The sequence below is a fragment of the Dermacentor silvarum genome, chromosome 8, assembly GCF_013339745.2.
Source record: "Dermacentor silvarum isolate Dsil-2018 chromosome 8, BIME_Dsil_1.4, whole genome shotgun sequence".
Taxonomy (NCBI): domain Eukaryota; kingdom Metazoa; phylum Arthropoda; class Arachnida; order Ixodida; family Ixodidae; genus Dermacentor; species Dermacentor silvarum.
This window is the reverse complement of record NC_051161.1, coordinates 76,937,374-76,960,882: the sequence shown is the minus strand read 5'-3', so window position 1 is coordinate 76,960,882 and position 23,509 is coordinate 76,937,374. Positions and strand designations below refer to the sequence as shown.

The 23,509-nt window shown below is 44.0% G+C and overlaps 1 protein-coding gene across 1 annotated transcript; it reads right to left on the bottom strand.

The window, feature by feature from the left end:
• Positions 1-3,629: 3,629 nt before the first annotated feature.
• LOC119462717 (uncharacterized) lies at positions 3,630-22,393 on the bottom strand. Its single transcript, XM_049672729.1, has 6 exons — positions 22,271-22,393; positions 17,554-17,671; positions 16,000-16,127; positions 12,998-13,105; positions 9,372-9,479; positions 3,630-3,840 (listed from the first exon to the last, which is right to left on the bottom strand). Exons 2-6 carry the CDS (start codon positions 17,625-17,627, stop codon positions 3,704-3,706), a joined length of 555 nt encoding a protein of 184 aa, XP_049528686.1. The 5' UTR covers positions 17,628-17,671; positions 22,271-22,393; the 3' UTR covers positions 3,630-3,703.
• Between the last annotated feature and the right edge of the window lie 1,116 nt (positions 22,394-23,509).

Sequence of the window (23,509 nt, the reverse complement as noted above, 5' to 3'; positions counted from 1 at the left end):
TCTCTGGACGTACACAAGTCAACAGTGAATGTGTCCCCACAGGAAGTAACATCAAGGGCCAGGATCCTCACAAGATGTGTTTCTGAATACTTCACCTAGAACCATAATTTGTTCATTTATTGGACTAACTTTTCTTTCACCATTTTGTGCTTGCACGTTTGTCATGACTTCATCATTTTTCTTTTCAGGAAGACGGACAAAAGATGGATTATTGGTCTTCAAACTGCCCACGGCCAAGCCATAAGAAGCTCAACTGTCACCCTAATGTCAACAGGTCCTGTTGAACTCCATGCTTCACCATGAAATATTAGAAAGTTTACCAGATAGAGGGGTGTGAGCCTTACCGGAAAAGCATCAGTCTGCACTTTTGTATCGTGCCCAGCAGGATTGCTAAAATTTCACATACAAGCTTACTTGCTTTTGAGGCTGTTTTATGGCAAACGGAGAAATAACATGTTGAGTCCCAACTTGTTTATTTTCTAGTCATTACAACTATGACCGCCAGAACAGAAATAAGGTAGCAAGCTTCTACTTGCTAATGCACAAACCCTGTTATCTGCTCTTTGCAAACAAACTTGTCGGGCAATACCACCAAGTATCACGTGCTTCCTCACAACAATACTTTGTTACATGAACACGTAAATATTTTTAAAACGATCAAAGGCACTCAATGCAATTTTGAAAAAAAAATAACACTTCATGATGACTGCATTTTTGTCAGTCACTTTTACATGGATCATGAACAGTTAGCATCAATTCAATGAATAGGCTAGCCCTGCACAGTAAGATAAGTTTGCTACAAAAGGCAAGCGCACACAACCGGTCTACTGCGCATTTTAGAAGCAGGACAAATCGCTAAAAATGATTTTTCTTTTTCTTCAAACAGCAGGTGACAAACATGAGCACAGTTTGTTCCCAAAAAGATTCTTAAAATATACTCGGAGAATAGTAAGTTCGGCTTAACATTCAGATAATCAACAGCGGATGAGCAAGGGAAGCCTCAGCGTGTGAACTTGTATTAGTCACGGCCCTCACAAGTATGTTTGCGTGTTGAGAAACTTGGCTCCATGCAGGCTAAGGCTTCCCTTGTTCACCACTGTCATTGTAGTTACTCAATTGAAGCAGTAATGTCCTTGCAACTTCTTTGGCTTGTTTGAATACATAAACCGATACTTTTTCAAGCGAAGCTTGTATTGGCTCCCAAGATTCCGTGGCGTTGTAGTCACGAAAAAACTCACGTGTGGCCCATACCTGCATTGGATATGCGGGTAGCCAGAGACAAGAAAGAAAGAAGGAATGAAAGAAAGAAAGAACGAAAGAGCAGGTGCGGGGAAAGCTACGTCGGCGCCTGGTCACGTGATGCGCGCGACCAATCAGAGTTCGCGGGGGAGGGACAGGGAGCGAAAGGGGTTTGGCGCGCGTTGCGCCGGGCTTCCCTCGCCTCAGATCACTTTAGGCTTTTCGGAAGTTTTGGTTTCCCTCGCCTCAGATCAGGCTGCGTTTGAGCAACAGCACCCCGAACTCGCTCGCGAAAGGGCTCGTCTTGACGTTCCGATTCTAGCGTGAGGGCTTCCGAGCCCCAAGCGAAACGTCAGCGTCGTCTTGCCCTCCAGGAACCCGACAACGGTGGTGCACGCCTCGGCAGCGCTAGCGCCAACTTCCCCGGTGCGACAGCCAGGTTTCAACGCGAGTTTCTCAACCAGAACTTCGGAGCCAGCTGCAGTGCGTGTGACCGGTTGTGGTTCGAGCACAACGTGCTACTCGTCAGTGCAATTCGTTCCAAGGAACACGAAGAAAGACACAAGCTTCGCTTACCCCGTTTCCTCGACAGGGGAGGGGCTGCAGATTTTTTTTTAACAGCGAACCTATTAAAGCCAGCCGTAATTTGTGGTTTGTGGTTCGTATCAAGAAATAAGCTTTCTTGCCGAGGCGGGATTCCAACCCGCGTACCCACGGTCCCAAGGCGAGCGTCGTAACCACTAAGCTATACAGACACGCTTGTAGAATACGCATTTATGCGAACCATATGATTGCGTTCGAGCGTCGTCGTCTTCGGTCGCAGCTGGCGTGGTCGCACGCTCGTGCTCTGCGAGGTGAAGAAGAGGTTTTGTGCGCTATGCTCGGGAGAGAGATAAAGAAAATGAGAGCGAGCGAGAGAGAGAGAGAGAGGCGCATTGACGGAGCGGGTCTGCTGGAACGCGTTGTGGGCTATTGCAACGCGGTGTCGGTGTTGCAAGCTGCGCTATGTAACGCGCAGTGACGGCCGTAAGTCCGAGACGCGCGAAAAAAAATTATCATCATCATGAGTAATAAGATGAATAGTTCGCGCGCACTTCCGCAAAATGCTGGGCTACGATCGCCCAGCTTCGCTGTTGCAAGCGTTCCGCGGCCGAGTGCAAGGTTAAGCGAATTTTTTTTCAGCATGAAACAGTATATTGTGTTTTTCAAGGACCTGTGAGCTTTATTTGGACTTTTTTATATGTTTATTTAGTGTCCTTGTTGTATTCACACAATCGCAGTCACCCCATCGTCATCACACAGTCGTCGTCATGCCGTTGTTAAGTTGCTATCGCCATGATGTCGTTTTGCTATATTGTCAACCCTACAGTAACGTCACCACACTGTCGTCATTCCATCGTTGTCGTCATTCCACCTTTGTCGTTTCACTGACGTCATTCCTTCTTCGCCATTCCATAGTCGTCAGTGCGTCAGCGCTATACAGTCGTCGCCATGCTGCCGCCATGCTGATGGGTGACCTTGGCAAGCGAGTGCCATAGCAACGATGGAGGATACCGGATTATGTAACATATAGCCAAAGTAACTCAAGCATCTCAGAATGACTACAGATGTGAAATAAACTGGACTTCAGAAATACGGTGCGTCGCTACATTGCCGTATTGCTAATCGCACGACTATCGCCAGTCATCGTGAAATGTGCTTTGGTGTATTTTTTTTCTTTGAAACACTATACTGTTCTCAGCAAAGTAGATAACTTAGCAAGTTGGTATGGTATACTGAATACTATGGGGGCAGCGCACAAAGACTGGACAAAGAAGATAAAGCAGCAGTCGACACAAACGCTGCAGAAGAATCGACATTTCTGCGACTTGGTACTGGCTGAACATCTTGCAGGGGCAGCGCAATAACGACTAAGACGAAAAGCAGGAAAGACAGCGCTGTCCTGTGTCTTTCCTGCTTTTTGTCTTAGTCGTTATTGCGCTGCCCCTGCAAGATGTACAAACGCTGCGTTTATGTCGGCGCCACCTTTTTTTTGTGTGTAGCCCCCCTCCATTCAGTATTAACACCTGCTGTGCGTAGAACGTAAGTATTCAAGGGGAAAACCCCTCCGTCCAGTTCCTTTATACAAATCGATCAAAAGATTGTTCACGGCTCCACCTATAATTTCAACGATAGTTGAAATCATCTACGTACAGGTGAACAGTGCTAAGCTTGGACACAGGAGTCCGCGCTGACTAACAACCGCTGTCCTGTCGCTCGTGTTCCATCCAGTTTCTGGGCTGTCCACCCAGCCGTAGTGCTACACCAACTGACCCAAATTGAGGCTATTCTGACGTCGTCAATTTCGCGCGCTACGGAAGACACATCATCAAGAAGAACAACCCTTTTTATTGAGCCCTGGAAGCGCGTGTTTCTTTTTTGTTGCAAATGTTTGACACCAGGAAGATGCCGAGCCGTTAGCAGGTCACTGTGCGGCTTTTTTCGCATCGGAAAACTGAACCTCTTTCTCTAGGTAGAACGAGTCACTCTCCACCAGGTGGAGCCTCTCCTCACGTTTCGCACCATCAGAGCCAGACGAGCCCGGCGCCGGACCTCGCACCACTGCGACAAGTAGAGAGCAACGATGAGTCATTCGCGTCCTTCAGGGAAGCGCTACCTCGGGATAACATGATACGGCTGGTGTACAGACAGACACGCAAAAAAAACACATACAAACACACACAAGCTCAAACAGTCTTTGGTTGGTATCCGTATAGTGAATATACACTGACGTCATCGACGCCACGATATTGTTGCACATCCAGCTCGGTGAAAAGCTGCATCTTATGCCGATCCGATGATCTCCAGCAGCACATTGAAAGATGTGAATAGGACTACTAAAGTGACGTACGCGACGTCGCGCAAGTACTGCCTATATACCATGGCAGTAAAGGTAACGAGCTGGGCTAGTTGGCTGGCTGCACGCCACGTTTTGCGGGAACACACGTTTTTATATAGGCGATATCAGCAATGATTAAAAGAGGTTTATGAGGCATGCTGCACAGCATGAGAACGCGATAACTGTGTAAACATGGTCATCTGTTTCCTTGTTACAGAGAGAAATAGAGTTTCTGCAGCGTGTTTTTACTGGCACGCAAGAGTGAGGCATGTGCATTGTTCTTATAATTAAACTATTAGTTGATAGTGAAGCAGTAGTTCTCTCATTTCTGCGTCTAGGTGCTAGTACATTGCGCTGTAAAAATGCATACCATGGCTTGTAAGCATCAACAAGCCCAGCAACAAGTTTTGTTACGGTTTACATAGCGAGGTCATATTCTAAATAATACGGCAAGAGAGAAATCGCTTCACTCGACAAATGCTGTGCCATGTTTGATGAAGAATGTTGGATGTAATGGAAGTTGATGAAATATAAAGATCGTAGGGGTGAAACTTTGATTTAGGTGGTCATCTTTCTGTCTTTCATTTGCTGTAAATGGGTACATTTCTATCAAATGTAGCATTCGGTATACATTTTTCTTTCACGCACCACTGTGTGATTCTGTAAGCTGCGTCTTTTAGAATATTCATAGCAGATGGGGCAGATATTTTTTCGTCACTCTGAAATATTCAAGGAAATTGTAGTTATATCTGAGACTATTCTAAGATCTGTAGTAAGCTGTAAACTAATACACGGTGTGTAAAAAAAAATCCGTTCGAGATTTCTTAAATAAAGAGAGATGGGATAATTGAGCAATTTCCTCAGTACTGCTTTAACCACAGAGGGATGAACTTTAAGATTACTGGATGTAGTAAGTTGAGAAGTTATTATGCAAATTATATTCACCTTTTAACACAAAGACCCAGACGATTGATCGTAAGACAAAATTTGAAGCACGTCATTTTACGAATTCCTAAGTGTTTTCAGACATGCACAGAGGATCGAGCTGCTAATTTCTAGAGCGTAATTTACTCAAGCCAATTTTACCCTGAAAACTAGAGCAGAACAGCCGAAGAGAGCCACGTCCGCCCCCTTAGTAGACGCCCATGAGTGACGTTGCAGCTTAAGCCTCGTCGTAGGGCGAGCCTGAAGCGAGCGAGCTAGCAGCTTGATAAGGAAGCAAGCTTGACGCTCAGCCAAAAGCGATGCGCAAACGGCAACATCTCTCATGGGCTTCTGCTGAGGGTGCGAAGGTGGCGCTCTTCGGCAGATCACGGTCTAACGGTTAGGCAATATAACAGATGTTGTTATACAGATTTGGGATACCTGCTTTTGGTGCATAGTGACATGGCCGTAAACTTATTTGGTCTTGTTAACATTGCCGTTCTTCGCGAACTTTCCACACAACATTGAGGTCCTGTATGAACGTTTCCGTTCTGCTATTGATATACTAAATCAGCTTTTTCAAATGCAATATATATATATATATATATATATATATATATATATATATATGTTAAAATGTAATTGCAAAGTAATATTGAAAAGTAAAAGCCCTTGGCAACTGCCTATATACAGGATGTCCCAACTATCATGCACCAAGATTTAAAATATGCAAAGGCCACGTAGCTAGACGGAACCACGGTAATGTTTGCTGTGGCTTGCCTACTTAGATAATTAGTCTGAATTAATGAAACAACTGTTCAAATATTATAATTAGACCAAACTTGTCAATGAGAACCTTGTGGAGTAACACGAAAAACTCCTGATACAGCTTTCTGATTGCTCAATACGTGCTACAGAAAAGTGTTTTTCCGAGCGTCAAAAAAGCCCTGCGATTACACGCAAAGTGCCTCGAGCGGACAGTCGCGCGGCAATATTGCGGTTATTTGCCGGCTTCTTTCACGCTCAGCAAAACACTTTTATGTAGCACGTATTGAGCATCAGAAACCTGTGCAGGGTCTAATTGCCTTCTGAGTTATTGAAAACAGGGTTACTCCAATATTTGTACCAATGAAAGCACGTACTAACGCGTAGTAAACGAAACCACCAGTACGTCTCAAACCCCAAGAACGAAGATGAAAGAAATCCACGTACTAAACATCCTTTCCACGGTAGTTAAATGATCGCAGCGCGAGTTTCCGCTACTAATTTTTGTAGGAAACGATGTCTCGGCTTGTATATGGACCTTGCATCACTCGATGTCGGCGCGTCCATTTATTACTCCACGGGATGAATGCGTACTATAGCGCCTTAGCAAATGCATTCCGCATAGCAATCGCGCACGGCGGATAGTCTATACGGTGCTAATTTTGGTCATGAAAACAGTGCAGGCAGTTGATGCGTGAAGAAAAATGCGCGCGCAGACGCAGGGCGTGCGTCGCGACGGAAATACGGATGAAGAACGCTCGAAATACGCCGGAAATGCGCCGTAAGTACGTTCTGCTTTGGCGGTTTACTCATTCGACCGTCTTTTTTTGTGAGGGGCATGCGGTGACCTCTTGTGGAGGACTAACCGCGGAAGGGTATTCTTGCGGTATAGCGGTGCTGATGAAGGAGTCCGCGTTTCTCTGGTTTCGGAAACTGCTTGTTCCAGCCACTTTGTTTTTGGGTGGAGAGAGAGTAGGAGGAAGTCGATAGGTTAACTGCACTTTGTTGGTTAACTGCACTTGATAGGTTAACCGTCACCTATAACCATGCTGAACACGAAATAAAGAAGCTGTTCATGCAGGGCTACAATAGGATATCCTAAGGCTAGGATATCCGCCTTTCATAGACTTCTAGTATCCTCAAAGCGGTGCCACCAGCGAACAAAGACCGTGTACAATTTAAAAAAACAAAAGCAAATCAGTCAGCATAGCCACCCTGGTGCGTAAATTTCGAAATATCACTATCGGCCTGAAGCACTTTTTACTAATCATACAATGGCCTCACAAAAGGACGTCATGTCAAGAATCTCATGCCGCAACAATGTTTCGAATCTTTCAACTGTAAGTGGAATTATCGCGCCGATACCCGGCTTTCTCTCTCTATTTGTGTCCGCTAGCACGCTGGAAGCTATGCAGCGAAGCCAAGATGTCAAAGCACCGGCCAAAAGTTTAAGTGTAGCGATGGCGAAAGGGCTCGTCGCGTCACCCCGTGGCGGCCGCGGTAGACTACGCTACCCAACACGCCACTGTCATCTCGGAGTCCACGCTCAGCAGACGCACTTACGCGCAGTGGCAAGATGAAATCATTTTTCTGTATTTTTGAGATCGTATAATTTTTTTGTTTTCACTCATTTAACGTAAAATTAGCAATGATGTATTACTGAGGTTGTTATGGCGATCAGAAATTCAGCGCATAGCGTTGGTGGGCCAACGACATTGCGGATGCGAGAGCAAGCGACCGTTCACAGTTTTTCGAGATCAGATAATAAGTTCCTCGCTGCATGCAGTGCAATAATATTTGGCTCACATGTTCACAGTGTAACTCATTAACAGATCGGCAATGCCTATTTAGTCTGTTCGAGAAGTATTTCTGGGTCCCTTTAATAATAGCACCGGACTTCGTAACTTCTCTGTAAGGCCTTAAAAGGCACATCATCAGGAATGTTTATGCTGGCAGCGGTTACTTCCAAAAGCACGTGAAAATTTTGTGAGCCGAATATTTTGATCAAGCAATCTCTAAAAAATCGGAGTCCCGATGCCAGCAACCCGGAAAGGGAGAGCGATGCCGATAGCCTGACTCGCAAGCTGGAAAAGCAGCACGATGGGAGTTTTGCGATTCGCAAGAGTGAGTGCAACTTTCGTTAGCTATCCGCATTTTAACCTTTTCAAGTCCACTTTGAACATAAAGAGCTGCTGCAATAATGTTTTATCTCTGGCTGCTGCAAATCCTAATGATGATAATGATGATGATGATGTTCATTGGCATCCCATTTGAAACGGGACGGAGACAAACAGTCACCGTGCCTCCTTGATTTAATTACTGTCTTACTACATTAATCGCCATCTAGCCTATCGCCTATGTGATCTTGATATTAAATTTCGTACTTAAAACCTCTAACACTGTACTGAAGCGTTACATAAACTTGCAATGAATCTGGTTCCATCGGTCTCTTCCATGCTTTTCTTCCACCAATACTTCTAATCAGCTCTTACTTATCTAGGCTGCTGACCAGTTAATCCTTTTCACTTCGAATCCCAACGTTTCCTGGCCCATGGACACTCCAGACATGTTGCGCTGAGTGAATTGAATATCTTGGTTTTCCATCACGATGGGCCGAGTCGTTTCCGGACTTTGTTTTTTTTTTTTCTGCAACACACACATGCCTCATGCTGTGGGACATGTTTTCTCCAGTATGTTTTCGTCCTCAAGCACCTAGCTCAGGCCTTAAATAGCAAGGCATTGATTGCCCTTTGCGTTATTCTACAGATTTTCCCTCCTAATTTCTGTCTTGCCGTTTTTGTAAATCTTCATGGCTATTTTTGCTTCCAACATTTGCATCCAGTTTACCGCCTCTATTTCTCTCACTTTGTTTTTATGACTACCGATTGCATGTTCACACTTTGAATTACCCTACCCTTGGTTACCAACTATCTTGACCTCTTCCTCTATTCCATGTCCACGCTTTTGAAGTACAGACATTTCTGCACCTCAGTCGGCCATTTCTTTTCAGCCATGTTCCTTAGACTTCCAAACCAATTTGTCTATGTGCTTCCCTCACTTTCAGCCCATATCACCTCGCACTGCCTCATTTGTGGTTTTACCGCGGGCCCTCAAAGCCAGTCGGCCCACCGACCTCTGGTTGTCTCCATAGCGCGCACAAGGAACGCACGCACAAGGAACGCGCGCATAAGGAACGCGCGGAAAAAGGCCTTTCAGCAAAGGGACTATATAACGCTTTCGCATTCTAACACGTAAGCAGTTTTAAGTGTCACTGCCGAATTTTTTCCCCCATTCCTCGTTCAGTTGGACGCAATATAAACTTGTGACTTCCAAAACAAAATTCGAACGAGAAAGCGTTCAGCAACGTGCTCAGCTAAATATGAATAAGTGGTGACAAAGAGCGGCGTAAAAGCAGTATGAGCAACGGCTTTGTATCATACTATTTCTCTACAGTCGTTTAGTTAACACAGTGTTTAGCATCGTTTGAGAGAGGCTATATTCACAAATATAGCTCACAGCGTTTACCGAGCCATTATTTAAAGAGAGAGAGATAATTCCAAGTTACCTCCATGCCACTTGCAGTAGCACTTGTCTGCCTCGCAGTTCCATTCAATGTTGGGCTTTCCGGCGTAAACTTTCTTGCAATATGTTTCGCATGCAGACAGCTCGCATTCTGTAGAGAGGAAAATACAGACTGGATTAGTGAAAGTAAATCAAATGATTAAGTTTTTCAACTCGGTAATGTCGAAACTTCCAAACTACAGTACCCAATTTGTTGTTGCTTTGCTGTACTGTATACACCACTGAAGACTGCCTGCGGCGTATCAAAAACGCTATGCGTGAACTCTCCCGTGCTGGCACAAATAAAGACAGCGCAGCACATGTGATACGGTGGACCCCGCCAAGTTACACAAGTCAAGAAATGCGTCAAGGCTAGTATGGGGTCCAACACTGAAAATAGATATTGCTCAAGAACGCACATGTTTGCTAAACGAGTAAGAGCATTGTTTAAGTGAACAAGCGTTATTTGACTTAGGAAGTGTTCAGAAATTTGATTGGAGAAGTAGACACTTTCACATTCAAGGTTAAATTTTCTGGTGACCTTTATTTCCGCAAGCACAACGTTCCAAGTTATCGCGTGAAAGAAGTATATTAAACCTGCGCACCGAATACATGACTGCAACTAGGAAAATTTAAGTCAGCGGTACTTGCTTGCCCATACAGGGTCATAATTTTTTAAGTTTTATAGAATAAAAAAAATAGCCTGTTGCAGAAAACATAATTCTAGTCGTTGTGCTGGTTTATTCGGAGAGACGGATATTACTCGCATGAGAAATCTAAAAAAAACATATTCAATAATTAACAAAAATCTGCGAATTAAATTCTGAAATAATCACGTCATGGCACATATATTGCAAATTTAAGAATTGTAGCCCGTGAGTTGGCAAGGCTTATCCTCTTGGAATGAATTTCCAGAATGACGTCGATTGGGAAATATGCGCCATGAAAGTTGCCGTAAAAAATGCACTGTTGTTCAACTTAGTTTTTTTTTTTATGAAAACGCTCTTTTATGCATGTAAGAACAAAAATAACTGGAACGCCAATCTATTTCGTTTCACACTTTGGGAAATAACATCTCGAAACTGGTGCCACCCTGGAAATTAATTCCGAATGGCTACGTCTTGAAAGCTCACCGGTTACAATGGGTAAACTGAAGTATGTGCCGTGAGCTAATTAATTAAGAAGTTAATAACCGCATTTTGTTAATTAGTCGAATTTGTGTTTGCATTTCTCGTGCTCTAATACCGCCTCTTGGAATAATCCAGCTGAAGGTCTAGAATTACGTAATATGCCACAGGCGATTTTTAAAAATTCCATAAAACTTGAGAAATAATTACCCTATATAGTGTTTACGCACGGCAAGATGAAGAGGATGTTGAGAAAGGGGAAAGTTGAGTATTTTGCGTACTAAACAAGCAATGTAATAATTTCTGAAAGCCATAATACAGGAAACGATCGAGACGCTCTCCACATATTTATAAAGCGGTGAGTCAGTAGACCGTAGCGGTTCGCTAAATGTGCCATCGGAAACAAACCCACAGCTGTTGAGGAATGTTCCTCATCAATTTGCAAGAAAGAAAGTCCTCATCAGCAGTGCAACACGAACTATCCCAGACAATTACTTCTTCTTAAAAAGAAAGAAAGAACAGACACATAATAGTGCAACTAAAGGCATAAGGTCAATTATACGCCACATCTTTATTTATTTTTTGCTAAAACAAAAAGAAAATTACGGTAAACGTCAATGAGGTTGTCTCTGTATTATAAAAGATTTCACGGTGAGACAGGTTTTCACAAAAATTAAAACAAAAAAAAAACGTAAAGGAGCCAAAGTGCATAAAGGCAATACCTGCGCGTACGGCTGACCACTGTTTGAAGGTTTGGGAGTTTGCTTGCATGATCAACTCGCTTAACTGCGCTCTTCCTGCCACGCAATGGGCGAATGGAGTCTGAGGAAATTGCCTGCGCTTCTCCTTCGACATTTTCTACCTGGCTTCAGATACTTCTCTTGGGTCAAACTGGTCACCGTAGGTTGTTTGTTTTCCTTCTCTGTATTCGTTGTTTATACAAATTGAACTTTTTGCGCCCATTTTTTTTGCGTATAGCTATTATTAACTAAACTTCTGATGGTGGCTGTTCCGTTCGCAAGTCTGAATGAAGTGTTATCGATCTGCGTTTTCTACTGCATATGTATTCTCCGCATTTAGAACGCTGTTACAACCCCTAGGATATGCCCCTACGGACACTGTGGGAATCGTAAATAAATAAATAAATAAATAAATAAATAAATAAATAAATAAATAAATAAATAAATAAATAAATAAATAAATAAATAAATAAATAAATAAATAAATAAATAAATAAATAGGCTAAAAGTAGGTCATTACGTCTTGCCACAGTGGCTATTAAACAATTTTAATTCTGGCGCTTTATGCACTGCAAACAATTTACAACCTTAAGAGAGTTTCCTGTTTATAACTCATACCTTTACACTCTTACGGGTCTAAGGATGCGAGTTATATATCGATTTGCATCCTGTAGGGGCCTTAAGGGCGTAAATTGGCGTAGAGTACTTGTGTGCCAAAAACCACAATATGACTATGAAGGACATCGTAGGGGAGTACTCCGCATTAATTTCGACCAGCTGGGGTTCTTTGACGTGCACCCAATGCACGCGACGCGAGCGTTTTTACATTTCGCCCCCATCGAAATGCGGCCGCCGTGGTCAGGCATCACCGCGACGGGTGAGGGGATATACGGTACTCGGCTACCGAGGTCGGGGGCTCGATTCCTGGCCGCTGCGTGCACCTGCATACCGGTGATGGCGCACCGCAGCAACGGTCGTGTGCGACTTTTAGGCGCACCTCGAAAAATACTAGGTTGTATGAATTCAACAGGCATGCATCTATTAGCCAGTGTGTCGCTTTTGAACGTTGTACGCCATTATTACGTTTTTTATATGTCTAAAAAATTTGTTCGCGTATCAATTCAAACATTTTCATAGTACGCCTGCTAGTAATTGTCCTACCCCTTAAGACAAGTATTTTTTCTACTTCGTAAATACGTAAAAGAAAAGAAAAATGGTAGCAGAGGATTTTGCGTCAGTGTCAGCAACTACGATTTCATGCATGCCGAATTTAAACTACACGATAGTATTGCTGTACACAAATTTCGATCCTGTCTAGGTTAAACACTAGGTTTGTATACATCAAGATTTAGGGATGGCTGCCTCTATTTGCTACTCGTAGTAACAGGGGCTGCGGCGTCTTTGCCGTAATTATTACAACCTAAGTTCTACACGATTTAGGCCCTTCCAAGTTTGACAGAGAAGCAAACATAAATAATCAGACTTTCTGGCGGGCGTTTTATGTCGTGTACCTAAGTTGTGTACGTCATTTCTACTTTTAGTGATTTGCGATACCTAATATTTGCGATAATTACTATGCTCTAAAGATGCTTTTAAATCAGTTATTTATCGCATACCATTATCCGCTCCTTTCAGCTATTCGCCAGGAAATAAACCGACCCTGTATACCGCAGAAGTCAGCAAACTGAGCACAGACACTTTGGAAGCCAGTTCTATTCCACATGCTCAAGAGAACAGAATATGTAATAGTATATAACTCTTACTTTTGTTCCAAGTACAGGTGCAGACGCCATCGATGCATTCAGACTTGAGATTGTTCTCTGTTCCGTGCTTCTCACGACACGTGTTCGAGCATTTCGCCTCCTCACACACTACGTGGAAAAAATGAGCGCCATTAACCTACCGCGGTGAAATATAAGTAGTTGTCTCTTAGCCTTCCTCGCACGCAATAAAGGCACACGTAACTGCAAGTGCTTCATACTTACTTTAAAAACTGCCAACAACTCGGGAAGCTTAAATAAGAAAAGTTGGCAGGCAATTGAATCATGTATTGATGTCGATCAAAGATAGTGTCTTCCTGAGTTGGGAGTGAAAATGAGGCGGTGTCAATACGCACGGCACTTTATTGCGTCACTCTTCGCGTGAGTGGAGCAGGCGGAGCTTCTTGACTGTTCAAAGCTTTCGACTACACCATCGTCGAGATCGGCCGGCATTTTTAGACTGCACATAGCCCACGGGAAGGGCTTTAGACTGCACTAACCTTCGAGATCGGCGCACATTTTTTTAAAATGGCACTATCTCCAGGATCGTCCCACGAAAAGGGCTTTAAACCCAAATCCGACATGAAAAAGTGGAGATACTGGTTAAGAAAGACGTTGTCTTTATATATATATATATATATATATATATATGTACATATATATATATATATATATATATATATACATGAAGTATTTCTTTGGATCCGGTGCTTCATAAATTAACATAGCTGCAGGCGCACGGAGAAAAGAAGAAACATTTAATTTAGAGGTTTCGGCCGGCCTTCATGAGGCCGGACCCCGGCCCGAGCATGGCCGAAACCTCCAAATTAAATGGTTTTGCTTTTGTACGAGTGCCTGCACTTCTTTTCATTAATATCCAGCTACCGGCACAGCGTTTCACCTTCTTTATATATATATATATATATATATATATATATATATATATATATATATATACATGTATAATTATATATTTGTAAAATAAAGTGAAACATTGTGCTGGTAGCTGGCTGTGCGTCATCGTTCGCGGTCCTACAAAATGTTACCAGGTGAACAAGCTTGTGTGTGAGACATGCAGTTGTGTATGCATCAACAGCAAGGCAACGATGATGGCGATGATGCAACGATGACGATTGAATGACGACGGATTTGTTGTACTCCGGCGATGAAAGTTACAACCTGTTCCGTTCGGACCCGGGCCGGTCTCGAAGGTGGTACAACGCCACATGGAGTCTCAAAGTGCTAGCCGCCATAAGAAAGGGTGCAGGAAACTGGTGCACATAAGCTTTTAGAAGCAACTTTTGTTACTTGAAATGACGAATGCGAAGGCCATTAGCAAAGTGAACACTTCTCCGCTTGTTCCATTTCTGCGCGTGGGGCACCTATAATGATAACTGGCGGCGAGCCCGCGTGCCCTAAATTTTTAAAGCAAACTGTTGACGTGACAGGTTATACGCACGCTCCTGACCGTCCCAAATTTGCTAGCTGGTGTTGGCGCGCGAAAAATGTACAGGCGGCTATAGACCAGCGCTCTTTTGTGATTCTGGACATTGGTTCAATTCCAACATCGAAAGTATCAGATTATTTTTTTGTCAATAGGCCCGCAACGGGGCGTGACAGAAACCTACCGCAAAGCGCCTCGCATGAGGCAGCGAATGTTTCGCAATACAGTTTAAGCAAGAGGTTCACAACACTGTAACTCTGCATCAACGAGCGATATCGCAGTTCTGTAAAATACACTTATTAAATCATCCGATGTGAACAAATTTAGCATGATAGGTTAAATTAAATATTAAATTCTCGGGTTTTACGCGCCAAAACAACGAGCGGATTATGAGGCATGTCGTAGTGGGGAGTGGGGTCCAGATTAATTTAGACCACCCGAAGTTCTTTAACGTGCACCCAATGCACGGTACACGGGCCTTCTTACATTTCGCCCCATAGAAATGCGGCCGCCGCCGACGGGATTCGATCCCGTGACCTCGTGCTTAGCAGCGCAAAGCCAAAGCCACTAAGCAATCAAGGCGGGTTACTAGCGTACGGCCTCAAAGTGAGCGTATCTTTTGCTTATAAGGGATTCGAAAAAGTCGTGTGAATATTCACAGGACCGTATGTACGAAATTTTGTTCAACCGCAGACGTCTCAATAGGTAGAGTTCACAGAATTATAATGTCGTTTCTTATCGCTGTGTTGAAGTTGCATACCTCATGATAAAGATTCTTTTTCGTGTTCTTCCCTTTTTTAACGTTTGCTCTTAGGTATAATGCTTTCTTTAAATGTAAGAAATATTATCTTATTCGGTGCAGCGTTATGCCGACTAATACAATTTCTTCGTTCTCATGTTCGTTCTCATCGGAGCTTTTCGGGTAACAGTTTTTCTGTTAAGTAGCCTCGTCTCAATATTTAAACGAGATCCTGGTTAGTTACCTGTTCGCAACAGGGTGCCGTTACCTTCAAACCTATGAAAGTTCGCGCAAGTTATTCGTCGATGCTTCGAGACGTGCTCCGAACTATATATTACCACCAGGATCGGCTGGCTGTGAGCGAAGGATGATAAAAAAAGGGGGGAAACAAGTCGTAGAGAATGAAATCCTTCCATTTCACTCGTCCGGGAATTCAGATTTGTTTTTAACGCATCGAACAGCTAGGTGAGGTCAGCGTCGCTACCACTATCAACGACTCCCTGCGAGCAAGGGAAAGCAAACTAAATTACCATGCTATTAACGATTCGATTTACCCCTTAAGAAGGGTGTTAGCCTTATGGGACAGAGCAGTACCTTTAAGGGTGCAACATTTTCACTGGATAAGGTTATGGCTGCCATGCTTAGAACACTACCTATGTATTAAAAAAAAAGAACTACACTAGTGTTAATTTTGTTCGGCATCAATGTTTGAATCCTAATAGATCCAGTTTCGAACATTGGCATTAGCAACTTCATTAGATGAAATACTGAACGCGACATCAGCGACGGCCGCAGCCACTCTCTGTTTAGTGTTATACGCACTCGATCGATGGTAGCAGCGGCACACGCCCTTCTGATCGCACTTCCCGTAGACGTCCTGGTCGTTCCACCCTTGCCACTGTTGCGTGCAGCTTGCGTTGCAGGAATTCACGTCGCAAGGCTCGGAGCGCCTAGAAGTATGAATATATAAAAAAAGAACGGATGTCCAAAGCGCGAGAACCTGTGAACGACAAAAACTCGCAATTTAACGTTATGCGATTTAACATCCCAAATCAATATTCGACCCCTCGGGTTTGTTGACGGGCATATATAAGTCGGACATTCATGAGCGTTGTTCTGTATTTGGCCGTTATTAAAAGGCGGCCGCCGTGGCCGGGAGTTGAGCCCTCGACCTTGTGCTCAGCGCAAGAATATCATGACTCTCGAGCCACTAAGTCAGGTGGCGGAAATTATGAGAAGTACCGGAAAGCTGAAGTCAGTGCGGCTCCGGCGCTGGCACAGGGACACATACACTCAACACTCATTCGCAGATATAGTTGATAACAAGTCCGATATTTCATCTCTAGAAAAGTTATCTTAGTGTTGCGATTTGCGTTTACAACCAAACGCACAACAAAACGCTCCGCGAAGCCTTGTATTATCAAAAACCCACTGCACTGAGTCTCGACCATTGTATGTAAAAAGCTGCGTAGAGCCCGAACTTAGAGTGCCGGTTTGTAGCGGCCGAAATCATTCACGGAAACTGACAACAACTTCGTGAAAATGGAGTCCTGCCCCTGTATACGGAAGTATCGCAAATTGTTGCGGAATCGCATAGAAATTAACAGAAATTTCTGAGTACGCCGACTCCCATTACATGCTCTTATCAAAGAAACCTCTCTCAAAAATATGGCCATAAAACAAAAGAGTTCGTGCATATTAAAGGTGGCGATTACACTTGCTTTCTAGAGCACATTTCTCGTTTACTTTCCTGCAGTATACCAGCGGCGTAACATTGGGCTAGACGTCAAGAAGCGGGATTACATTGTCGCACAACGTACCAAAGGGAAGACGTTCGAACGACGTGAAATAAACAGAGCGACATATAGTTTAGGCATCCTGATATGAAATAATAGCATGTATGCCAGCTCAATAAATGTTGAAGGCAAATAAAGTTATCTGTTTAGCTGGCTTTTAGCTAAACCAGGTTAGCTTATTGAAATGAAAACCTTGGAGATGTTTATTTTTTTGCGATATTATCTTCCTGCCTCCGGTACAATTGCTTGCACTGGGACTTAAAAAGAAAGGTTAGTTCCGAAAACCGAATCACCAGAAATGCGGTACATGAGGCGCGAGTGCCTGGTGAGTCTCGGTGCTATAGTCAGTTCGGCGCCGTGTACGTTAATGTGCGCCGTAGTTGAAATTCGGCGAATTTCAACTACGTCGTGATAAAGCTCTACGTTCTTGGGTAGCTTAATTACCTCATTGCACCCATTCCAATAACAAAAATTCACCAATTTCACGAGACTCTTCCAACTGCTGCCATTGAGAACAACTTTCACGAGTCTATTGCGGAAGAAACAAAGAAGTGCACAACTATAGTTGTGCCGTGCTTACATTACACCTGGCGTGCTGTGGCACAGCGCAGTGCAGAATAAGAGAAGCGTCACGGTGCACGCGAAACGCAACATGGTTGCCCAATCGCTGCCTCTTCTCTCTTATCCTAAATCAGGAGCTGAAAATAAGAAGCGTTCATACGTAAGCAAGTGTCATCAGCATGGACAGAAAAGCGTTAGTGTATCAGTGTATTAATTCAGAGGCTTTAATGTCCCAAAGCAGCGCCGCTGCTACCGAGACGCGCCATAATGCAAGGCTCAACACTTAATTTGTAGCGATAACTGTTATGGTCTCACTCCCCTACCTTGTTTTCATATCCACTGGTTTCTGTCATTGGAGTATGTCGCTGGAATCCCGTAGTGTTTTGCCAGAATTTTATGCAGAAAAATTTGCAGTGAATTCGAACTCTGGACTCATAAATTTCCGATCAAATATTTTGCCTCTGATGCACTCCGCCGGTTCTTGGGCGGGGTTTGTTGTTCCAAATCAGGAGCTATTCCAGACGACGGAGTAGGGAGTTCTGAATAATCTGGCTACCAAGGGCCTTTATAAATGCGCCCAAAACGCCGTACACATTTTTTTCTCGTTTTCTTTCTCTTTTGCATTCGGCCTGGACAGAGACCAACGTTTTCAGCACACGCACGCACGCACGCACGCACGCGCACACACACACACACACACACACAACACACACACACACACACACACACACACACACACAACACACACACACAACACACACACACACACACACACACACACACACACACACACACACACACACACACACACACACACACACACACACACACACACACACACACACACACACACACACACACACACACACACACACACACACACACACACACAACACACACACACACACACACACACACACACACACACACACACACACACACACACACACACACACACACACACACACACACACCACACACACACACACACACACACACACACACACACACACACACACGCGCGCGCGCGCCCGCACAAGCACAAAGACACGCACAAACACAAACAAAACAAACGGAAGGAACAACGGAAACCTAATGGTTCTTTTCAGATATTCCGCTTAATCTTTTCACTAGAGCGTTTTCACCACTGTTTTCGCCTGATTCGCGTTTTCACAGTGCTTAGTTCGGTTATCTGTGAACCCTTCCTGAATGTATTGATGCCTTTCTTGTCTTCATCTTTCCTTTAGCTAAAATCGACAATTTTGTACTTTTGTGCTAAAACGCTGCACACTTCCCAATCATTGCCATGTTCTTTTAGTTTTGTGAACAGCAAATTTCTATTTTTTTCGCGCATGCAGTTATTGGTCTTCTTCTTACGCTCGTTTGTTGTTTTATTGTATTAAAAAACGTATTGTCACGTGTTCTAACTGCTATTTTACTACCCACTCCTGCCTACGGCCTCGCACATAAGCCGGCAGTACAGAATAAATAAATAAATAAATAATAAATAAATAAATAAATAAATAAATAAATAAATAAATAAATAAATAAATAAGACAAGCAGTATTGTTGTCAAGATGGCTGATTTTCGCGTGCATGTGCGTTTTCTCGATTGCGAACACAAAGTGGCGTACACGTTTATTTCATTCTTGTCTTTCTTTTGTGTTTTTGAGTTCTTCTTTATGGGGTTTTACGTGCCAAAACCAGTTCTGATTATGAGGCACGCCGTAGTGGAGGGCTCCGGATTAATTTTGACCACCAGGGGTTCTTTAACGTGCACTACAACGCAAGCACACGGGCGTTTTTGCATTTCGCCTCCATCGAAATGCGGCCGCCGCGGCCTGTGTTTTTGTGTTGTTTCCGTTCTGTTGTTTCTGTAACACACAACTGGAACAAACTGGCGATGTCTAACTGACTGCCTCCATGAGCTTAACTACAACTTCCGTGGGGAATTGCAGGGGCTCGTCGTGGAGCATTTTAAAGGTTGCGGTGAAGCAAAAAGAAAAAAAAATGTTATCTAGGCAGTGCATGTGCAGGTGATGGATGGCGTACGCATACGTTACCTGTCACTTTTTACATCACCGCTTTAGTCATGTGGATTCTTGTTTAGTGACTATCTGCGGGTATAGAGCCCCACGGCGAAGTCGAATGGGAATGACCACCTTATAACGTAAACTTGTGCCGCTCCAACAATCAGATTGCGCCCGTGGCAACCAAGTGAATGACGACGATAGCGTGGCGAAGCCGGAATGATAAAGTTTGGACGAAGTCGATGGAGGGATCACAACAGTGCGAGGACGTGGCAATTGCCGTGGCGACCGCATTTCGATGGGGGTGGGGGAGAAAAGCCAAAAATGCTCGTGCCTCGTGTATTTGGGGCACATTAAAGATCCCCTGGTGGTCAAAAATAATCTACGGCCATAAACTACGGCGTGCCGCATAATGAAATCGTGGTTATGGTGCGTAAAACCCCAAAACCTAATCCAATGCAACGACGTAAGAACAATAACGAGTGCGTGATTACCCGATGGGGCGACAACGACGGCATGGACACAATTATATTAAAACGACGGAATGACGAGCACGATATGACGACCAAATGATGACGGCGATGTAATGAACAAATTGGCTTACGACTAGAAATTGGCTATAGTACAAGACAGATAAGTAACGACGCTAGAACAATGACGGCTGCTTAATTACGGTGGTGTTATAACGACCCAATGACGACGACTACATAATGAGGATGGCGTGACGATGATGAACTGACCACGACGACATATTGAGGAAGGCATGACGATGAGAAATGACGACGATGAATTGACCACAACAGAATAACGATGGAAGAGTAACGAAGATGGAACGATGGCCTCGAAGGAATGACGGACGACGACGATGGAACGAAGGCGACGAACCGACGACTACGGCATATAGTGTCAACTCACGGAGTGACGACAGTACGACTGACCAAGACTACACGAGGACGACGTAATGACAAAGTGACCACAACGGAATGATGATGGCGGCGTGGAAACAAATTAATGACAGCTATAAAATAGCGACGGCGTGACGAGTATGGCGCATTTGTTTTGAAGCTCGCGTCTGCGCTTACGTACATCACCTGCCACCCCGGGGTCCATCGGTTTGCCCTATATCCGGCACTGGCTCATCGTCAAAGATTGCAGCAGCCAGCACTCGGGGGCCAAATGGGAGGAAAAGGCAAAGAAATCGTGCCCTTGAAGTTCTTTGTATTTTAATACTCTGCCCCCTTGGAAGCGAATCAAATCCACCGACCCGTGACCAGCAGCAGAACGCTACTTTGCCAGCATGCTTAATCAGTGTCAGATAACGTATTTCCCGACCATTTCAGAAGAAAGGGTTGGTCGAATGTTGATTGTGATTTTTGTTAGTCGTATTGTACATATATACCCACACGCAAGAGCACGCAACGCGTGGTGAAACCCTATGTTACCACCCTCATCCTTTAGGATTCACATGTTTGTTTCTTCTGGCCTAACTGCGGGGCTAGAACGAGCATATAAGGCAGGAAATCAACCAAATCAGGCTGCGTTGCGATTTTGCGCCGGACACGTGACCTACCTCCCATCGAAGGAAGGTGCTCACGTCGCGCATTGCACTCTGATAAGCGCGAATATGTATACAATCGGCGACAATAGTATCCGGACCTAAGCGATACGATTACACAAAAGACAAACAGAATTTTGTCGAATTCAGCATGTGTAACCTGGAACCGAGTGAGGCACTGCGATTCTTGAGCGGGAAAACTTTGTTGGGTATCCTACGTTGGAAGTGGCGTGGATGCTGTCCATAAACTTTTGCCCGATATTTTAATTTGCAGTACGTACAGGCGAGTTCAAAACGAGCTGCAACATGGTGCCTAGGGTCGAAGGGCTTCAAAACTGCCATGCCTGTGCCAACATATAAAATTAAAAAAAAGAAATGGAGAAACCTTCCAATTACTTTCTAATTGCGCGTATTTATGAAACCAACTTTTGTACGTCCCCGCCATCGTGCACTCTTGGAGCCCCTTTGGCCACGGGTACAGTCATATGAACTCGACCGCACGTGCTTGATTTCGCACGTTGCACATACCAACTACGCTTACATGTTCACTGTCGCGGAACTCTTCACATAAACATAGACCTGAGAGTGTTATGTAAGCAGATAATGAGGATGTCCTAATTAAACAATAAATTTAGACCAGTACGTAGTTATAACATTTGTCATCTCCTGGCCAGCTTCCTGGCCATATAACGGAAGGTCAGAAACGAAGATGTCCCATACACAGTAAATATCTTGAAGCAGCTTTCGACATAATCAAGTAAACCAATATTCCAGTTCACCGATCCCGTTCACAACGGCGGCACGGCGGCATGCAAACCATTGACTAGTAGCAAAAATAATAGCAAAACAAAGCAAATTCTACAAATTCGATACGCTGGGTTAAGATTCGCATACAAAATGACAAAAGCGTGATTGATTCGCGGGGCTGAATATACCAAAGCAAGCTGATTGCAAGATTATTAAATAGCTATAAGATAAAAAGACATGCTGCGTTGGTACCCCTAATGCAATAGTGTCTTGATGACTACCTACACTGCCGACTTAATTCTACTCATCTTACTAAAGCGCTATGAACTAAATGCTACTTGTGAGTATGAATGATGGCTGTAAAGTACATCGGACTCCAGTAACGTCGCTAAGAGATCACTTACGATTGTGCGCGGCGAAAGGCTGCGTGGGCGAAGCGAGGCAGCAGAACAGAATGCGTCAACCTCTTCGTCTTTGCTTCAACTGAGGGAGTGCTGCTGCTGATGATGATAACGATGACCTCAAACCATGTCGAATACCCACAAAGAGGGGACTGGCCAAAAATGTAATCGCGCAAGCAAAAAAAATTAGCAAGATAAAAATAAAATAACAGAAGTAAAATAAATTAAAAAGGACAGTAAACTCGTTCGACATTGCACGATCACAACCAAATTTTCAGGGAAGCTGTTTCTTTCGAGCTGCTGCAATAAGAGTTTCGGCTGCCTATTGTTAATCACATACTTGCAAACGTTGCCCGTATATGACTGTTCCGTTTGACAGCTTGCCCGCATATTTCATTTTCGAGAGCTTGTTATGGATTTTTTTTCCAAAGGCAGTATAATTCATCCACGCGCATTTAACTTCACCAGAACATTGGCCATAGTGTCTCCCATAGCATAACCAGTGGCACGTACCAACTGACCCAAGCTGGCGTAAAAAAAGGTTCATTTAAGAGCGGCACATGCCCAGCGTCACATTTCCAGTGACCCAGGATGGTCCAACAGTTGTTTTAGAACACGGTACTCTTAGCACGGCAAGCCCAATACTGTACCCAATGGACCATAGAATACCCAGCGACCCAAGTTGGCGTGAAAAGGGTTAGAACACAGAAACAAACCGGAAAGTGGGTGAAGAAACCAAATAATTCTAATCGAATTAAATAATAAAGTGCGATCTGACTTCCCAAAACTGCACAACAGGTTATGAGAGACGCCGAATTCGAGGGCTTCGGATTAAGTTTGACTACCAATGTTGTTCTTGAAAGTGAACCCAATGCACGGCAAACGCGCGATTCTTTTATTACTTCTTCACTATTCTGCTTCCATCATAATACGGCCGCTGCGACCGCGATGGACACGGTGATCTTGTGCTTAGCAGCGCAATGCCACATCCACTGAGCTCGCTGCGCTATTACGAACTCTTAATGCGGTGCGTAGTCATATGTTGGTGTACATGCTATACTTCCCCATTATTTCCCCAATAATATAGGCTCTAACATCCCAAAACGTCCCAGTTGCTTACAGGGGACGCCATAATGTGGACATACATATACGACTATAGGTGCCACTTAGGGACAACGGGGTGCTGTTAACCGCTGCGCAGAAGTGCCTGTTAGAATTCCTGTTAGAATAAGCATGCATTTT

Excerpts from the sequence above, each read along its gene's own strand:
- LOC119462717 (XM_049672729.1), bottom strand. The coding sequence starts at position 17,627 with ATGTTGCGTTTCGCGTGCACCGTGACGCTTCTCTTATTCTGCACTGCG. Across the intron at positions 16,128-17,553 it reads CACAGCACGCCAGGTGTAAT|GCGCTCCGAGCCTTGCGACG; the intron begins GTAAGCACGGCA and ends TCATACTTCTAG. Across the intron at positions 9,480-12,997 it reads CACCTGTACTTGGAACAAAA|AATGCGAGCTGTCTGCATGC; the intron begins GTAAGAGTTATA and ends TCCTCTCTACAG.